At 48.5% G+C, this 16,493-nt stretch overlaps 1 protein-coding gene across 1 annotated transcript in view; it reads left to right on the top strand.

Annotated features, from left to right (window-relative positions):
- The window catches only part of TBX5 (T-box transcription factor 5), a 41,577-nt gene extending 36,815 nt beyond the window's left edge, over window positions 1-4,762 (top strand). Inside the window, exon 8 of the mRNA XM_039382851.1 lies at window positions 4,179-4,762. Coding sequence (XP_039238785.1) covers window positions 4,179-4,762 — 584 coding nt within the window. The remainder of the gene's footprint in view (window positions 1-4,178) is intronic.
- The last annotated feature ends 11,731 nt before the right edge of the window (window positions 4,763-16,493 follow it).

Raw genomic sequence — 16,493 nt, 5'->3', positions numbered from 1 at the left:
AGGTTGCCCAGAGAGGACGTGGAGTGTCCCTCACTGGAGATGTTCCAGGACTGTCTGGATGCAACCCTGTGCCATTCTCCCTCACTGGAGATATTCCAGAACTGTCTGGATGTAATCCTGTGCCATGTGCTCTGGGATGACCCTGCTGGAGCAGGGAGGTGGGACCAGATGACCCACTGTGGTGCCTTCCAACCTGACCCATCCTGTGACTCTGTGATCTCACTCTCCATCAGAGGTGCCTCCTGTGTCTCAGCAGGCAGTGCTGGCAACTTGCTACCTCTGGAAGAGGTTCCAGCTTTTGATGCTGGATTGTCCTTGCCCTACAACCCTTTGTGTCGTGTTCCCTGCAATGCAACACATCCATACCACAAATGGTGTGATAGCTGGAGGAACTGGCATGTCTTAGGTTCCATGTCCTAGGATGTACATCTTGTTTGCCCTTTAGGGATGTTCAGTTTGATTGAATCTGCCTCTTTTTTTATTTCTTGGACACCCCTTGTCAGCCTTGCACCCTTGTATTGGCTATTCAGGCTCGTGCTAGATCCATGCTAGAATCCAGACTGTGTGGGTGATAATCACCCATTGTGTCTCCCTCACAAAGTTGGGATGAACCTCCTGTAATGCCCTGGAAGCATGGATAAGCTTTGAAAATTAAACCAGTCACGTCCCATTCTCCATTGTCTTCTGTCCTGGGAAAGTTGACTGTCATGAATCAGAAAGGAGCTCTCCTGATTTACACCGAGGGAAGAGGTGGGCTCAGTACACCCTGAAGTCCAGAGACTTCACATGTTTGCATTTCATTCTGGACGGCCCTAATCTTGGAATTGGGAAAATTCCATTTTAAAGAGCCATTTGTGTGGTATTTACAACCCAGCTGGAAGTAGTAAATACCGGAAATCTTGGAACTGCTTATGCTCTTGCTCGAGCTCCTTCATTAGATAGCTCATCAAATTCCTTGTGAGGGAGCCAGTTTCCAGCCCATTCTGCAGGCTCCGTTTTCCTTGGATCCACTTCGGAGCAGCTTCTCCTTGGCTCTGGCAGCTTCCCCTGCTTGGCAGAACCTTCTGCTTTTTGAGGTTTGTGCAGTGTCGAGGGGCTGGTCACAGGAGCTGATTGTCACCCTTGGCTTCCAAGAACACCAACAAAAGTGGAGGATGGTCAGCGTCTCCCAGGATGGTCAGCACCTCACAGGATGCCCAACACCTCCAAGGGCTCAGTGGCAACTGGAAAAGGACAATGAATTGCCACCAGGGAACCAACACTGAGAATCAAACCCAGAGCAGGCAGTTAAGCATCTCCCATGTCCTGCTTACACTGATGCTGAGGAGGTGAGAGGACCTTCAGGGAGAGGATTATGGCCTTGAGATGGGCTGTCCAGGCTCCAGAACTGGTGGGGATGAATTTAAACTGCAGCCTTCAGCACTGTGTGTGAGATCTGTTTGCCTTGTTCTCCTTTTGCTGTTCTCTCACCTGAAGATGGCCCCTTTCCACCCGAGGTCTGTTCCACACACCATGAGATGCCCTTTTGCTGCTCTGTGCTGGCTTTGGTCTCCTCTGTGAGGGGTGGGGGGACAATGCCAGGTCCCACTAGAGAGCCTGGACAGTGTAACTCCATCAGCTGGCACCTCTCTGGCCTGCATGATCTCACCTGATGATGCAGACAGATTGTTCTCCTCTCTCTCTAGCACTTTGAGGTTACATAGATGGGGAAAATCACCAGGAAGAGGGGCCAAAGGGCACGCAAAAGCTGTTAGGGTAGGATGTAATCCTTTACTGGTGACTATGTCCCATTTGGAAATGGGTGCAGGGTCCTTACACATCTTAAAATGTGGACTAATGGTGCCTTTTCCACATACAACAGCAGCCAGCCTGGCTCTAGAGAGACCAGCTGATAGAGGGCACCTAGAGGGTGTCCACTGAAATTCTGACTGGTTTTGTTTTCCTCTCTTCACCTGTGGGGAATCCTGGAAGCGGCTCTGCCTGGCTGTGCCCTGGCAGGCAGAGAAATGTCTGGGCTAAATGGAAAAATCAGCAACCTCAGGTTGTAAGTCAGGCAGTTTTACACCACGGAAAAACAGAGTTTGACTGGTTTGTGTTGTGTATTTAAAAAAAATACAAATAAAATAAACAGTCAAACCCCAAGCCAATGATTTCTAACGCCAGCAGAGGGATGCGGTTTAATGCTGAAAACTTTATTAGCAGAACAATGCTGCATTTTACAAGACATTGTTTTTCCACCCTAGTGCTCTTATTACTCAGTGGTGGGTTGGGGATCCAAAACTTTTACGCTGTCCGTAAAAGCTGGAGCTCGGGCTGCTCTTCCAGATGTGCCTCCCGTGAGGGAGCAGGGGAGGGGTCAGACCTGTGCTTCCAGCTTTTGTCTTCCAGGGCACTGCATCCTCCCCACTGCTCCCACATCAAATGGACCTGACCAGCATTAGCGAGGGTGACACATTTCTGCATCTCCCTGCTTATTGTTTCAGCTGCTTTAAAGATGGGATTGCACTGCTCACTTATTCCATCCTGCTTTCCACCCTGATTTAAAAAGAAAGCAGAGGAGGAAGGTGACTTGGTTATCAGGGCTCTGCATTGCTGGAGTGAAAGAGTCAGGCTTTGCTTTTTGTCAGGAAGGAATGAAATAGGATTGTGGTTTTGCACTGAATTTCTGGGCAGTGCTGTCACAAAGCCAGAGGACACATAGGGGAATGTCCCTACAGTGTGTACCTCAGTACCTGCTGTTTTCTGGAGTTGTTGGACCGAGATGAACAGCAGCAGTTGTTCCAGCCGGACTTGGAAGACACCTGAGTGGGAATAATGGGTTATTTTACGTGCAGAGTGGATGCAGCTTCCAGGAGAACACACATGGCTGTTTACAGCAATAAGGGTGTGTGCATGTGTGTGTTTACAAGACACTAAACCTGCACCTCCCAAAGGTGAGACACCTTGGAGCAGCCTGGCAGCATCCCCTGTGCATCTGGTGGGGCAGATTCTCTTAATCCTCCTTTTTGTGAAATTGTTGTGGGTTTTTTTTTTCCCTTTGTATTTTGGGGTCGAAAAAGAAAATTGAAAAGGAGAATTCTGTGTGGCATTCTTTCAGATTTTACCCCTGTTAAATGGGTGAGGCCTGGAGGGCCTTGACAAAGCGGGATGTTTTTCTGCCTGCACCAGAAATCTTGTTTTTGAAGCAGCAGCGAAGTTAATCCGTGTCAGAACAAGCTCCCCTTCCCTTGCCACGCTGTCCTTAAAATCTCTTGGTGAAGTGCTCGTCCCTGGGAACTTTGCCATCCATTCCAGCAGAGCTGGATTTCATTTGATGACCCTGCGGATGAATAAATAAGCGCACATTCATTTATTCATTTTGCTTCGCCCTGGAGATTTCACCTAAATTGTTTATCTCCTTCCTCCTCTTGGCCCGGGATGCTGCAGGAAACAAAGGGCTCTGCAAGATGTGCCATGTTGTTTCTAGCTGTGAAATTTACTTTTCTTTTTTGTTCCCCTTGGCTCCAGCACATGGCCCTGTGTGGATTTATGTGCCCAGCTGCCTTGGCACAGCTGAAAACCGGGGTTGAAAAGCTCCGAATCTGATTGTCTCAACTGTGCCATCGCTGCTGCTCTCCTGGAGGGAGGGATTTTTATTGTCATCTCCATTTTCGTCTCTTTTTTTTTTTTTTAATCATGAAAATGTGTCACTGGAAAGGCTTTTGGTTAACAGCATCAGCTCTGAGCCTCTCGGGTGGGATGGGGACCTCTGTTAGGTCTGCAGGGAGATGTTACTCCTCAGGTCACAGTGCTGGCAGCAGGGAGGAGATGAGGAGCTTGGGGGGTGTGTAGGGGACATCACCAAGCAAGCTGAGCCTCAGGATCCCTCCAGCATCTTCCCTGATTTTCCTCCCAGAGCTCCTGGCTAACCTCTCCCCCAGTGCAAGCAGGCAGGGCCAAGTGGAAGACTCGGTTTCAGCAGGATTGGTTCAGATCAGTCCCAGGGAAGTGAGGGGGATTTACACCGAGAGGAGTGTCTGGAGCAGGCTGTGTGCTGGGGAAAAGGAGGGTTGTGGAGAGGGAGGTTCAGCCGAGGGCCTGGAGCAGGCTGTGTGCTGGGGAAAAGGAGGGTCGTGGAGAGGGAGGTTCAGCCGAGGGCATGGCATTGTTCGCTACCAGGACTTTTCTGTTCCCAACAGATGAGGAATGTTCCACCACCGAGCACCCCTACAAGAAGCCCTACATGGAAACATCTCCAGCAGACGAGGATCCCTTCTACAGGTCCAGTTACCCCCAGCAGCAGGGACTGAACACGTCGTACAGGACTGAGTCCGCCCAGCGCCAGGCCTGTATGTACGCCAGCTCCGCTCCCCCCACGGACCCCGTGCCCAGCCTGGAGGACATCAGCTGTAACACGTGGCCCAGCGTGCCATCCTACAGCAGTTGCACAGTGTCTGCCATGCAGCCCATGGACAGGTTACCCTACCAGCATTTCTCTGCCCACTTCACCTCGGGGCCGCTCATGCCCCGGCTGGGCAGCGTGGCCAACCACACGTCCCCCCAGCTCGGAGACACCCACAGCATGTTCCAGCACCAGACCTCTGTTTCTCACCAGCCCATTGTGAGGCAGTGTGGACCTCAAACTGGCATCCAGTCCCCTCCCAGCAGCCTACAGCCCGCGGAATTCCTGTATTCCCACGGCGTGCCCCGAACCCTCTCGCCCCACCAGTACCACTCCGTGCACGGCGTGGGCATGGTGCCAGAGTGGAGCGAGAACAGCTAACAAGGGAGAAGTGCAAGAGAGCGTCAGCCACGGGAAAACTGAAGGAAACAAACAAAAAAACCAACAAAAACGGGAAAAGGAAAAAAACAAACAAACAAACAAAAAGCCAAACCAAAACCCCCTGTTGATTAAAAAAAAAAAAATAAAAAAAAAAGCGAGGATATTTTGCAAGACTCCTTTAACTGAATGTTCACCGCTAGCACTCGAGAGGGACGGACACTGACTGAAAGCACGGATAAAAACAGGCATCAGCCTCGGTGTGACTTGCCCCCTTCCTCCTCCTCCCCCCCTTTTTTATTTCTTTTTCTTTTGTTTCAAAAGAAAAACCAACAGATTGGCACAAAATTCTTCCCCTGCCACGGGCCCACCCAGTTTGTGTTGCTGCCACCGCCAGCCCCGTGCCCTCGTCCCCCCCCCCCTTCCCGCCCCGCTCCCGTCCTCCTGCTCTTTTTGTTCTCCAAGGGACACCAAACTCCTGCTGCCTTTCTCACCACGGTCAGAATGCTTGAAAGAAAACAACTAGGATGTTACTTTTTTTTTTTTTTTTTTTTTGGTGGGGTTGATGTTGACGATGTTATATAATAAATAATAATATATATATATTTTTCTTTCAGTTTTCTCAGAGAAAAAAAAAAAAGAAAGAAAAAAAAGAAAAAGAAAAAAGACACCGACCTGTTTTTACCAAGGGTGGATTTTGGAGTGGTGTTTCTTTTTTTTTTTTTTCTTTTTATTTAATTAGTATTATCCTTCTTACTTTCCAACAGAAAGAGGTACTGAGAAGCCACAAATAAAACCCAGTGCCTACCTCGCCCAGGCATCGTACCAAGAGTGAAATCTTTCCTCACAAATGTCTCCAAACATCTCTCTGCAGGAACCATCCCCATAAACTCATCTCCTTTCCCACTTGTAATCCTCTCACTCTTCTTTCCTTCCCATCTCCTGGTCTTTCCTGGTCCATCAGCTGGTTCTGACGGAAGCACAGGGGTTATTTCCAAGCTTGAAAACATCCCCAGTTCGACTCCTGCTACATTTCTACCGGAATGTGGAAAGCAAAGCTCTGAGCCAGCTGGGGAGGGCAGGGGGGAGAGAGGATGCAGGCAGGGAAAGGAAAAAGTTTGCTCATAAAAGCGATGATGACGCTCGTTTGCAATCCCTGACGCTTTCATTTCGTCCCGCGTTCCTTTTCTTCCTCTCCAAAAAAAAAAAAAGGGATCCCAGACTGGGTACGTGAAGTGAGATATGAATGAAATGGGTTTAAAAGGGGCAGAAGATGATCATGAGAGGCTGGGAGCGGGGGAGGCGAGAAGAGAAGAAAAAGCAAATGTGTGTAAGTAAAAATGCCTACTGCAGAATTTTTCAGGTGTAAAATTCCCTGGTCCTATTTATTTATACATGGGAGTTCCAATAACTCACGCTGTGTCACAAAGCCAGCAAAGCAGCTCACTCAAAGAGGTTAAAATTTTTATTGAAATGGAAGTTTGCTTTCTTTTCTTCTTTATTTTTTTTTTCCCCTCTCTCCAAGCTGTGCACACTCTATCTAATTTACATATATTTTTAATTAAAAGTAATTCTAATTAACAAAAAAAGAGCTATACCTGTGTGTCAGCCACTGGGAATGTGGGTGTGAATGTGTGGGAATGCTGGTATGTGCGTGGGAGGGAATATAGACAGGTAGCTCAGAAGAAAAAATAATGCCTACCTGGATACAATTTCCTATTTTTGTGTGCCAATTTATGTCCAATAAATACCACACACTCTCAACAGCAAGGGACCTGCCCACCTATTTTTAATAATTTTTGGGGGTAATTTTTCTTGGTTTTTTCCCTACATGATGCCCATAATTATATGTGTTTTTTATAATCAATAATTACATTTATTTATATTAATTTCTGGTGCAGCACAGGAGGTACAACATCCCAACAGGGAAGGGGGTGATAGGTTTTTTTCCCTACATGATGCCCATAATTATATGGGGGTTTTTATAATCAATAATTACATTTATTTATATTAATTTCTGGTGCAGCACAGGAGGTACAACATCCCAGCAGGGAAGGGGGTGCTGGGCTGAGCTTGAGGTTCCTGTGTTTGGGGCTGTGGGCTTGCTGGGGCTGGGTCCCCCAGGTCCTTCCCAGCCATCCCAGTCTCCAAGGAATGTGCTCTCCTGGAGTCCAAGGGGGATTTAAAAGTGACCTTGGGAATCCAGGTGGGTGTTGGGGTGGCACCTGGTGGAGGTGGAGCTGCCCCAGTTCCCGTGCAGGTGAGCTGGGTGGGGCATGTTTGGCCCAGGGGAGGTGTGGGGTTGTGTCCCAGCCTCAGCAGAGGACGGGAGGATGCTTGTGGGGATTGGAAACGAGGCGGGAAAATCAGCTCCAGAGAAATAAAGGGATGAGAAGCCCGTCAGAAAGGTCTCCCCTGTGCGGCTGGTGAGCCATGGCCATGTCAGGAAGAGCATGGCCAGGTCCTGGGAGGGAGGTGAGGAGGTGTCCCCAGCCTGCCCCACTGGCAGCAGCTCATGTGCATTGCTTTTGGTGGCCTCCTGAGCAGCAGAGCCCCAGGGACACCTTGTGAAGGCCCAGAAGGTGAGCAGGATTGGCAGAGCCCATTCACAGGGGATGGTCCCACCTTGCTGTTCCATGGCAGGTGGGACCTGGGAGGTGGGATCTTCTGGGGCTATCCCAGCACTGGTTACAAGCCAGCTTTCTTCTTTCGGATGTCTCTGCTCTTACTGTCTTCTTCTTGCAGCAGTTGGGTTCCAAAAACCTGTAGACACAACCAGAACGTGGTGCTGTGCTACCCCAGAAGCTCGCTCTGGGTGTTGATCACATTATCAGGCAGAAGGAGATGGTAAGGCACCACAAAACCCTGCTCTGGGCATGGCTGGGACCTCAAGTGCTGCACAAAGCTGTTTGTCTCTGTGCAGCCACCCCCAGGGGATCACCCAAACGTTGGACTGCTCAGTAAACCACATGTGGTGCCTCCAGAACGTGCAGTTGGCCGAGATTGATGGGCGAGTAAATTGCATTTTGAGTTCAGGAATAAAAAATCTTACGCTGTATTTAGCTGTCAGTAACATTGTACTTCCCAGGCTTCCTTATTGCACTGCTAATCATGTAATCATCTAATCACCATATGGTAATTGCCATGTAATTAAGTGGCCAGTGGTTACTCTGTAAGTAAAGAGGTCTCACCCGAAATGTGTGCCATGCACCTCAGAGAGGATTAAGGACACTAAACTCACATGGTAAATTACTTCTCAAGCTTCGGAAGGAAAGCCTCAAGCTTTCAACTTGATTGATTTCTCTGAGCTCCTCATGTTTGTTTTTTGGCTCTGCAGGGACGTGCCATGACTCTTCTCAGGAGTCTGGGATGACACAGTGGGGTTTGGCTGCTGAAAAGCCAAGTAGATCCCTGAGGATACAACCCTGTGGAGCCACATCAGCACGAGGAGCAAGGAGGCCACCAGTGGCAGAAGGATGGACCTGTCACATCAACAAAATCTGGGATGAAGGCAAAGGTGCATGGGAGGATGTGATGTGGCCTTTTCTTCCTCTTAAAGGTTTTGTTATTGCTTCCATAGGGCATTCCTGGGTTTTAGCCTTGCTGGAGCCCAGTTGTGCCACGTGAGCCCAGGCTGCTCCTCCATTTGAATGGGAGGGACTGTGAGGAGTCAGAGAGGACATGAAAGGAAAAGGTGACTCAGCCTGGATGTGAACGTGCCTGGTCCATGTTGAGCCTTGAGAAACGGCTTGTGCTTCTTCCCAACTGCTCCAAAAAAACCCCACCAGGAGATGTCAATTAGAGGGGTTTCCTCTCCCTTTGGTTGTGATTTTATGTTCCAAAGTGCCTGACGTGATTTCTTTAATTTCTTTTCTTATGGACTTATTTCTTAGCCAAGTATAATAATGATGTTGACAATAATAAACCAAGGAACCAACCACCAAAATTAGGGAAAAATTACACAGGAGTTACTGTCATTGGAAGAACTGGACAAAAGAGGTTGCAAAATTCACCCTATTCAGAGCTAAACTGGCAATTCATTACTGTGAGGGTGGTGAGGCCCTGGCACAGATTGCCCAGAGAAGTTATGGGAAGTGTCCAAGGCCAGGTTAGATGAGGCTCTGAGCAACCTGGCATAGTGGAAAGTGTCCCTGCCCATGGCAGAGGAGTTGAAATTAGATGATCTTTAAGGTCCCTTCCAACTCAGGCCATTCTATGATTCTGTAATAAGAGACCTTGGAACCTGGAGCAGACCGTCCCAGAGTGGGACAAGGGACCCAGCACAGCCACCACCAGCCTTTCCAGTCTTGCCTACAAGTCCCAGGAACCATCAAATAACACTCAGCATTGCCTGGTGCTTTCCCATAAGCCCCACTGAGGGTGCTGGGCTGGACCTGAGGTGCTCCTGCCACAGGTCTGGGGTCAGGGGTGAAGGAAAAGTCCAGGAGAGCTGGACTTGCTGGGAGATGAAATGTGTCCTCAGGTAAGAAGGGAGCTGGGCTCTAAAGGGATCTCCAGTGCAGGAGGAGGGCTGGTGAGGTGGATGGAGAAGGCAAGGGAGGCCCATCCTCCTCCTCCTCATGGGCAGGGCACTTCCTTGCCTCAGACCTTTCGGTGAGGAGCCTCGGGGCGAGTTTGCATGGAAAGTGGCCACGAAACATCCCCAGGCAGGAGGAAAAGGGGGCTTTACAGCTGCACCATAATAAATAAGTGCAGGCTGTACAATTCCTTCGAGCAGACAAACAGAGAGAGAGAAGCCCAGCCTCTGCTAAAAACATCTTTTAAAGAGTGAACCCGAACTCCCAGGCTGTGGTCACAATGCTGTTTTCTCAGCTGCCTTCCTGGGCTAAAACACTCCCTGCAGTTCCCGTGGTTGGTACCTGGGCAGGCTCTGGATGCCCTGAGAGGCACAGAGAGCTCTTTGTGTGCCCCTATCAGCTCAGCTCCACATTTCAAACGTCGGCAGCTACGATGCTGAGTGAGTTTGGGAGGCGGCTCCCCCCTGCCATGGCATCAGCAACCCCCAGATTTGAACTGGGAGCTTTTTCTTAGGGACAGGGATGCATGAGAGGGACAAAGTCACCCCTCTGCTGCTCCCAGGGCAGAGCCAACCTCCCAAAATCTGCCTTGAGGGCTGAGGGGGAAAAAAAATATCCCAAAGCCTCAGGATTCTCGTACATAAATCCAGCCCACGATATCATAGATTTTATGGTGCTGCCAACTCTGACAATTTTATGACGGGTCTCATGTGATTTGCAAAAGTGTGGTTTGTTTTTTTCTCTCAAGATTTCCAATTCCTGGAGACCTGTGATTACATGAGGCTCTCAAAGGATTCAGAGTCTTTTCCCCACTGCCCTGTTTTTGATTCTTTGTTGGATTTTAGAATACACAGTGAAGCTGGAAACTTTACCGGAGAGAAAAGTGAGGCAGAGAAAAGAAATTACTTGTCTGGAGGTGGGACTAGAACTCATCATCGGCCAGAAAGTATTTGATTTTGTTTACCTATTTATTTATTATGTTTTCTCTGGGAAAGTGAATGCCTTTGCTGCATTTTTTTTTTTTTTTTTTTGGAGTAAAAAAATAACAAAGTTTGGAGGGAATGGTAAATTTTCAGAAAGCGCCTTGAATAAATTCCCAACCCCCCCCCCCAAAAAAGGGAGAAACACCATGTTCACATTTAGATTTTACTCTTCCAGAATTTCACAGGAAATTTTTCAACCTGAAGTCGTTTGAGGGCGAAATGCTGACGTGTTTCCCTTGGAACCCACCACGCCCAGTGGGTCCAATCTCTTCTACTTCCTTAATTTTGCTGAAACCAGACTCGGTGGATGGTTCTGACTCTGCCTTGCTGTGGGTTTTGAAGGTTTCACCCCGCACCTGTGAGGGCTCAGCTACAGAAAAACAGTTTAAAGCCAGTGAGTGTTTGCAACAGTTCCCCCCACAAGATTAATAAAGGTGATAAATAAAGGCATTTAAGTGCAAGGCTTCTACTGTCAGTCAGAAGGGCTGGTGATGCTGCTTGTTTGAGCCCCCTGGTTGTTAACATCCCCCTTCTCCTGGGAACACCTGGGCAGAGCCCATCACTGCCCAGCAGCAGGAGGAGGGTCCTGAGGGCTCTGCAGGTGCCCTGTGTTAGGCAGCAGCAGTTGGGGACAGTCTCCAAGGCTTCCCACCAGCATCATTCCCACCTGGATGAGCCCTCCCACCACAGGGATTAAAGGCAGAGGCAAGACCAGGGCTGGGCTTTCCCACTGAGCTTTTGCCTTGGCAGTTTGTAGTGATGCTGTTGGGAGCACATTTAAGCAGGTAAGCAAGGAAAAATAACAGAATTGTGCTGAGGAGGTGGAAACTGGTTGCTGTGGAAGGGTTTCTGTGTAACATGTGCACTGTTACGTGGTCACTTGGGGTGTATAACATCCCCCAAGTCAGGAGGGGTTCAAAATTTATTTAAGACTGAAGGAGTGACTTGTAATCTGCCTCAAGGCAAAAGATGTTGCTTGAATTATGATCAGAAAGTACAACCCTAAACTGGAATGGGAAGGGGACAGACACCTGCAGCAGCTTGTGGTGAACCCTTTAATAGCAAGGGCTCCGTGAGTACTTTTGTCCATAAATGCTGGTGTGGAGATGTTTTTGTTGTGCGAGGTCAAAAAAGTACATTATTATTTTTAATCACTGTGGTGCTAATAATATTCTGCTGCTCTTGCTCTGTTCTGTGTGAGCTGGCACGTGGAGAGTGCCTTTGCCAATGTGTGTCTGTGTCACTGTGGTGCTCTGTGCTGCTGTGATACCCCTGTTATTGGCTCCAGGGATCCCCAGGTCATCAATATTTCACTTCAGCTTCAATCTGGATTGCTGTGAATCAGAAATTTGCCTGCTGTCCCTGGGGTTTCCAGGGAAACATTCTAATGAAAAGGTAATGAGGCCATCACGATGGAGTGCCAGTTCCTCTTTTCCTGATGTTGGTGTATGGACTTCTACTCCATCCTTTACGAACACATCCCTGGACCTGCTGGCTGGGTTCCTGCTCTGGGTGCAGCAGATCTTTGCTGCATGGTTGGCTCCTGTTTAGGTTGGTCACCAGGACCTCCAGGTCCTGTTCTGCAAAGCTGATTCCTGGCCCCAGCCTGTCCTGCTGTGTGGGATTGTCTGTGCCAGAGGGAGGGCTTTGCCTTTGAACTTCACGAGGTTCCTGCCTTCCCACTTCTCCAGCTTGTTGGAGCAGCAGCTCTTCCTTCCAGTGTGTTGGTGGCTCCCTCAGTTTGGTATCACCTGTGACCTGGGTGAGAGTGTGCTCTGTCCTATCACCCCAGCCTTTAATATATTAAGATATTAAAAAGCTTTGGTGCCAATACTGATCCTCGAGTAGCCAGCCACAGGTTGGATTTTTGCTGCTGCTGATCACCCTTTGCATCTCATAGTCCAGTCCATTTTCTACCCATCCTGTTGTCTGTTTATCCAGCCCATATTGAGTCAGTTTGGACTGTGGGAGACTCTCAAAGGCAGTTGCAGGCCCTGATGTTCATCAGAAACTTAGCCTGGGGAGTGCCCCAATATTTTCTATCTCAGGATGTCTGTGTGCACCTTCTTCATCAGGGCTTTTAATTAGAAGCACCGTGGCCCATTAACACACAGGGTGGTTTTTGGGGAAAGCAAGCCTGGTGGAAGCCTGGTTGGAAAGCTAAGTCAGTGTGATGTATTTGCTGCTGTTCCAGCAGTGTTGGCTGCCCTGCCTGAGCCTGGCTCTTGGCATGACTGGGCAGGGAAGGAGAGGTGATTCCAGGCTTGGAGAGCTTTTAATTTAAGGCAGAGTGTCAGTGGCTCAGGGATGGTCCCTGATGCTGTGAGCAGCCTGGAGCTGGGCAGTGGTGAGCTGTACACAGGGACAGCCTGACTGAGTGACAGGCACCAATATTGTCACTGGGTTGGTGCCAGTCAAGGTGGTGATGACAAACCCAGCTTGGCAGCAGCTGCAGCCCTTGCCTACGTGGGGAGCAAATAATAAAACTCTGTTTTGGTTCCCTTCCAAGTGTCCTACACAGGGGTTGTGCAGCCAGGGAGGGAGGCAGCACCACCTCACAGCCAGGGTCACAAGCTACAGGTGGAGGCAGCCTTGCTCTGCTGGGTGACCCTCAAAGCCTCCAAAAACACTTTACAAGGGAAATTAAATACCACTGTTGGACCCAGTGTGGGCAACTGTGCTTTTTTGGGTGTGTTTAACCAGCACCAAAACACTGCTGAGGCTGGAATGACATCATCTGCTGAGCTTACAAAGAAGGAATTGTACTTTTCCCTCCACTTTTAAACTAATCACCTGAAACAATAAGGTGTTTCTACGTGCAGCATCTCCTAGGATAGGAAGCATCAAAGCTGCTTTAATTTTTGGCATAAAGCATCCTACTGGGATGGGAGGTGAGGGTAGCCCTAGTTATGGTTATTGATCCTTTGGTAAGAGCAATTTGATGTAATCAGCTTTTTTTTATTTGTTGGAAAAAGAGAGAGTTCTTGTCTCAGGCCACCCCGCCATCCCAAAATGTTGCTCAGCATTAATCAATATTCAAAAGAAAAACAAAACATGGACAGTCAGGGCTAGGAAATAAAAGGTCACCTTATTCCTAGCTGTGTTAATAGCATTAAAAAAAAAAAGAAAGTCTAAAGTATTTCCCTCATGTCTGTCTTCCAGACATTGGGGCTGAGTCCATGCCAGTATTTGAAGGTTCTTACCCATAAGGAAGTGAGCTCCTGGTCTGAGCAGGATTGTCACCATCCCAGGCCATTGCTGAGCATTATATGGGATTATTTTTCAGGTGGGTTTGTTTGGGTTTTAGCTCTATTGACACAGCTGTCAATGAAGTACAGGAAAGCTGTGTGTGAGGTGTCCTTTCTCATCTGACCGTGGCAGCTTTTAGGAGTATTTTAACAATTTGAGCAGATATTGATGGGGGGGGCAAGAACCCTGTTGGATCATTAGCTGGGTCCAGCTGCTGCTCTTTCCAAGGGGACAGAATTCCAGGAGCAGGAGAGGCAGCCCCCTCTGCCTGAGAGGTGCAGCTGGCTGAGATGTTACAGTAGCTATATATAACCTAAATTAGGGCTTAATCTGAAGCCAAATCTGGAGAGTTAGTGAGCCAGGAAAAGTGTAACAGGTACTATTTAAAGAATGAACCAGCTTGGGAAACTCTCCAAGCTCAATGTCATCTTACTGAGGACCCTCACCAATATTCAAGCTGAAATTTTTAATTCTGAATGGTTTTTTTTTTTTTTTGGTTGAAGTTGGTTGAATTTTGCTCATGAGGGTGAAGAGCTCCCAAGAGACAGCTGCAGTGATTTGATAAGGCTCATTTCTTTAGCAGATGAAGCTACAACAAACTCCCTGGACCAAGTAGCCCTTAACAAAAAGGTTTTATCCATCAGTCTCGTCCTTAGTGAGGCTGCTCTTGGGGATTCCAGTAGGAATATTCCTTTTGGCAGGTTCCATATGTACCCATGCAGGGCTAGGCTGGAAAAATAGGTCCTGTGGGTTTGTTGTTTTTTTATTTTTTCTGGCATAATCCATCCTGATGAAATTCAGTGTAGTGGAAATGTATTAATTGAGCCCTGTGCTCTTGGGAGCCTGTTCTCCTTCAGGACAGAGAAGTGGGATAACTGGGGAATAAGTTATTTGTCCATTAATGATAACAGAAAGTGCAACCATTGCCCAGACCTGCCTTGTGCAATTTGCTGCCTGCACCATCTGGGATTCAACCAAGGACACGAGACTTGCCTGGAGGAGAGGGATTAAATGACAGGATAAAGAGAACAAAGTGGCCAAAGAAGGAATCTCCCAGACTCCAGTCAAAGACAAGCAAACCCTGCTCTCCCCTCACACTTGGCAGTGACCCTGGCAGTGCCTGCAGGGAGATGCTCCCTCGAATCCCAGCCTTTCCCAAGCACTCAGTGCTGCTGCTCGTGGCAAGGGAGCAGCTCCTTGGTGACACAGAGCTGTCCTCTGCCCCCACTGCTCGTGCTGGTGCTGAAGGGCCTCTTTATTAGTGTCAGTGATGACCATGACCTTTATGTTCAGTCTGTGCCAGAGTTCACGGTGCTGGGGGACCTGGCACTGCTTCCTCCCCATCCTGGCTTTCACTGGCATGGAACAAATCTTCAGGCCTACCTGCCTCCATTTCTTGAAGCAAAGGAGATGAGGGGGGGAAATGGAAGAAAATCCCTTACATTGCTGCAATTTTTGAGACATAAAAGCTTCTCTTTGAGAGCGAATACTTTTTTTTTTTTCTTTATTTCTTTTTTTCCCCCCTCTTTTTTTCGTGGCATTAGGGCTCAAGAAATTCCTTGGAAAATAATTTGTCAAAGCCCTGACTGATCAAAGACATATATAAAAGGACCCCTTTTTTTTTTTAAAGGGGAAAAAATCCCCCTCCGAGCTCAGAATGAATTGGCAATTCATTTACCAACTGTCAGATAAAGTAGCTCAATCCCTATCACGTCTTTAGCTGGAGCTGTGGCCAGAAGGAAGCAATTCTCGGCCCACTGTGTGTACATGTTTGGGGTATGTTAGTGATTAGGGTATTCCTGCCTGGGGGATGCAGAAAGATATGACTCAGATTCACAAAAGAGCCATAAATCTCCCTCCTTTTATTCAAAATGTGTGTTTTATAGCCATTTCCTGGCCAATTTCTGCCTCGAATAAATATGTAACATATCTCTGTGCGTATAGTTCTTTAAGTCCGAGTGTTGGGCTTCCTCTCAAGAGTGAACTATCTGCTCAGAACAGCAGAGAACCACAGTCAAACTTTTCCTTTCATTCCCAGGAAAAGCCCTCAGTTGCTTGAGCAGTGTCCTGGTGGCACCTGCTCCTCTTCTCCTTCGTCTGCTCTGGGGTGACCTGGGAAGGGACTGGGTGGGAGTTGGGGCCTGAGTGACCTTTCAGGGTCAACACACAAGGCAGGATCAACTAGATTGAAAACTGGAATTTTCAGTCTGAAGGCTCAGGCAGGGTTTCAGTGATCTCAGCCATGAGCCAGGGCTCACACAGCTCTGGGTTTGAATGGCAGCAGCAAGGGAAGCTCTGGAGGGGCTCTGTTGCCATCCCATGACTGGGCTGATGCTCACCCAGGAGCTGGACTTGCACAAGTTGCCTGTTTCCCCAGCTGAAATCACATCTAGTTCTCAATTTGTAGCTGAAAACGTCCCATCCAGCCCGTGGTACCTCTGGAACTGCCTTTCCCCATCTCAAGAGCAACATCACCCACTCAGCTCTCCTCTCCTTAGCTTCCCATCCCACATCCCTTCCAGCCAGCTTGGTGTCTCCCACTTTACTGCTCCCACTCCCTCTTTTCCACTCCTGTTTCCTGGGGGCCATTTCTGACTGGGTGATACAGAAAGGACAACACAGACCTGAAGAAAAAGGCAGGAGGAGCTGGGCAGGATGGCAGAAGGAAGTCAAAGCAGGGATATTTCTCTGTTCTTAGACCCCCCTCACGGGCTGCACGAGTAGAAATGCCCAAGGTCTTTAAGTTGTATTATTTTTTGGCACTACTGGGCTGCAATTCTTCACTGAAATCAGCTGAAGTAGCTGAGAAATGCTCACCAGGAACACGTTGAACCATCTGCTCTTCATGTTTAGCCAGAGGTGGAGTTCCAGGAAGAAGGAAGAACAACAGGAACAACTGTGCTCTTGGAGAGCAACACCACTAAGCTTTCCATCAGTGCCCTGCTCTTCCAAGTCACGCAGAAT

The sequence above is a fragment of the Pipra filicauda genome, unplaced genomic scaffold (genome assembly GCF_003945595.2).
Source record: "Pipra filicauda isolate LSUMZ 115617 unplaced genomic scaffold, ASM394559v2 scaffold286_size1242794_pilon, whole genome shotgun sequence".
Classification (NCBI taxonomy): Eukaryota; Metazoa; Chordata; class Aves; order Passeriformes; family Pipridae; genus Pipra; species Pipra filicauda.
The sequence above is the reverse complement of the archived record's forward strand: the minus strand, read 5'-3'. Positions and strand labels throughout refer to the sequence as shown.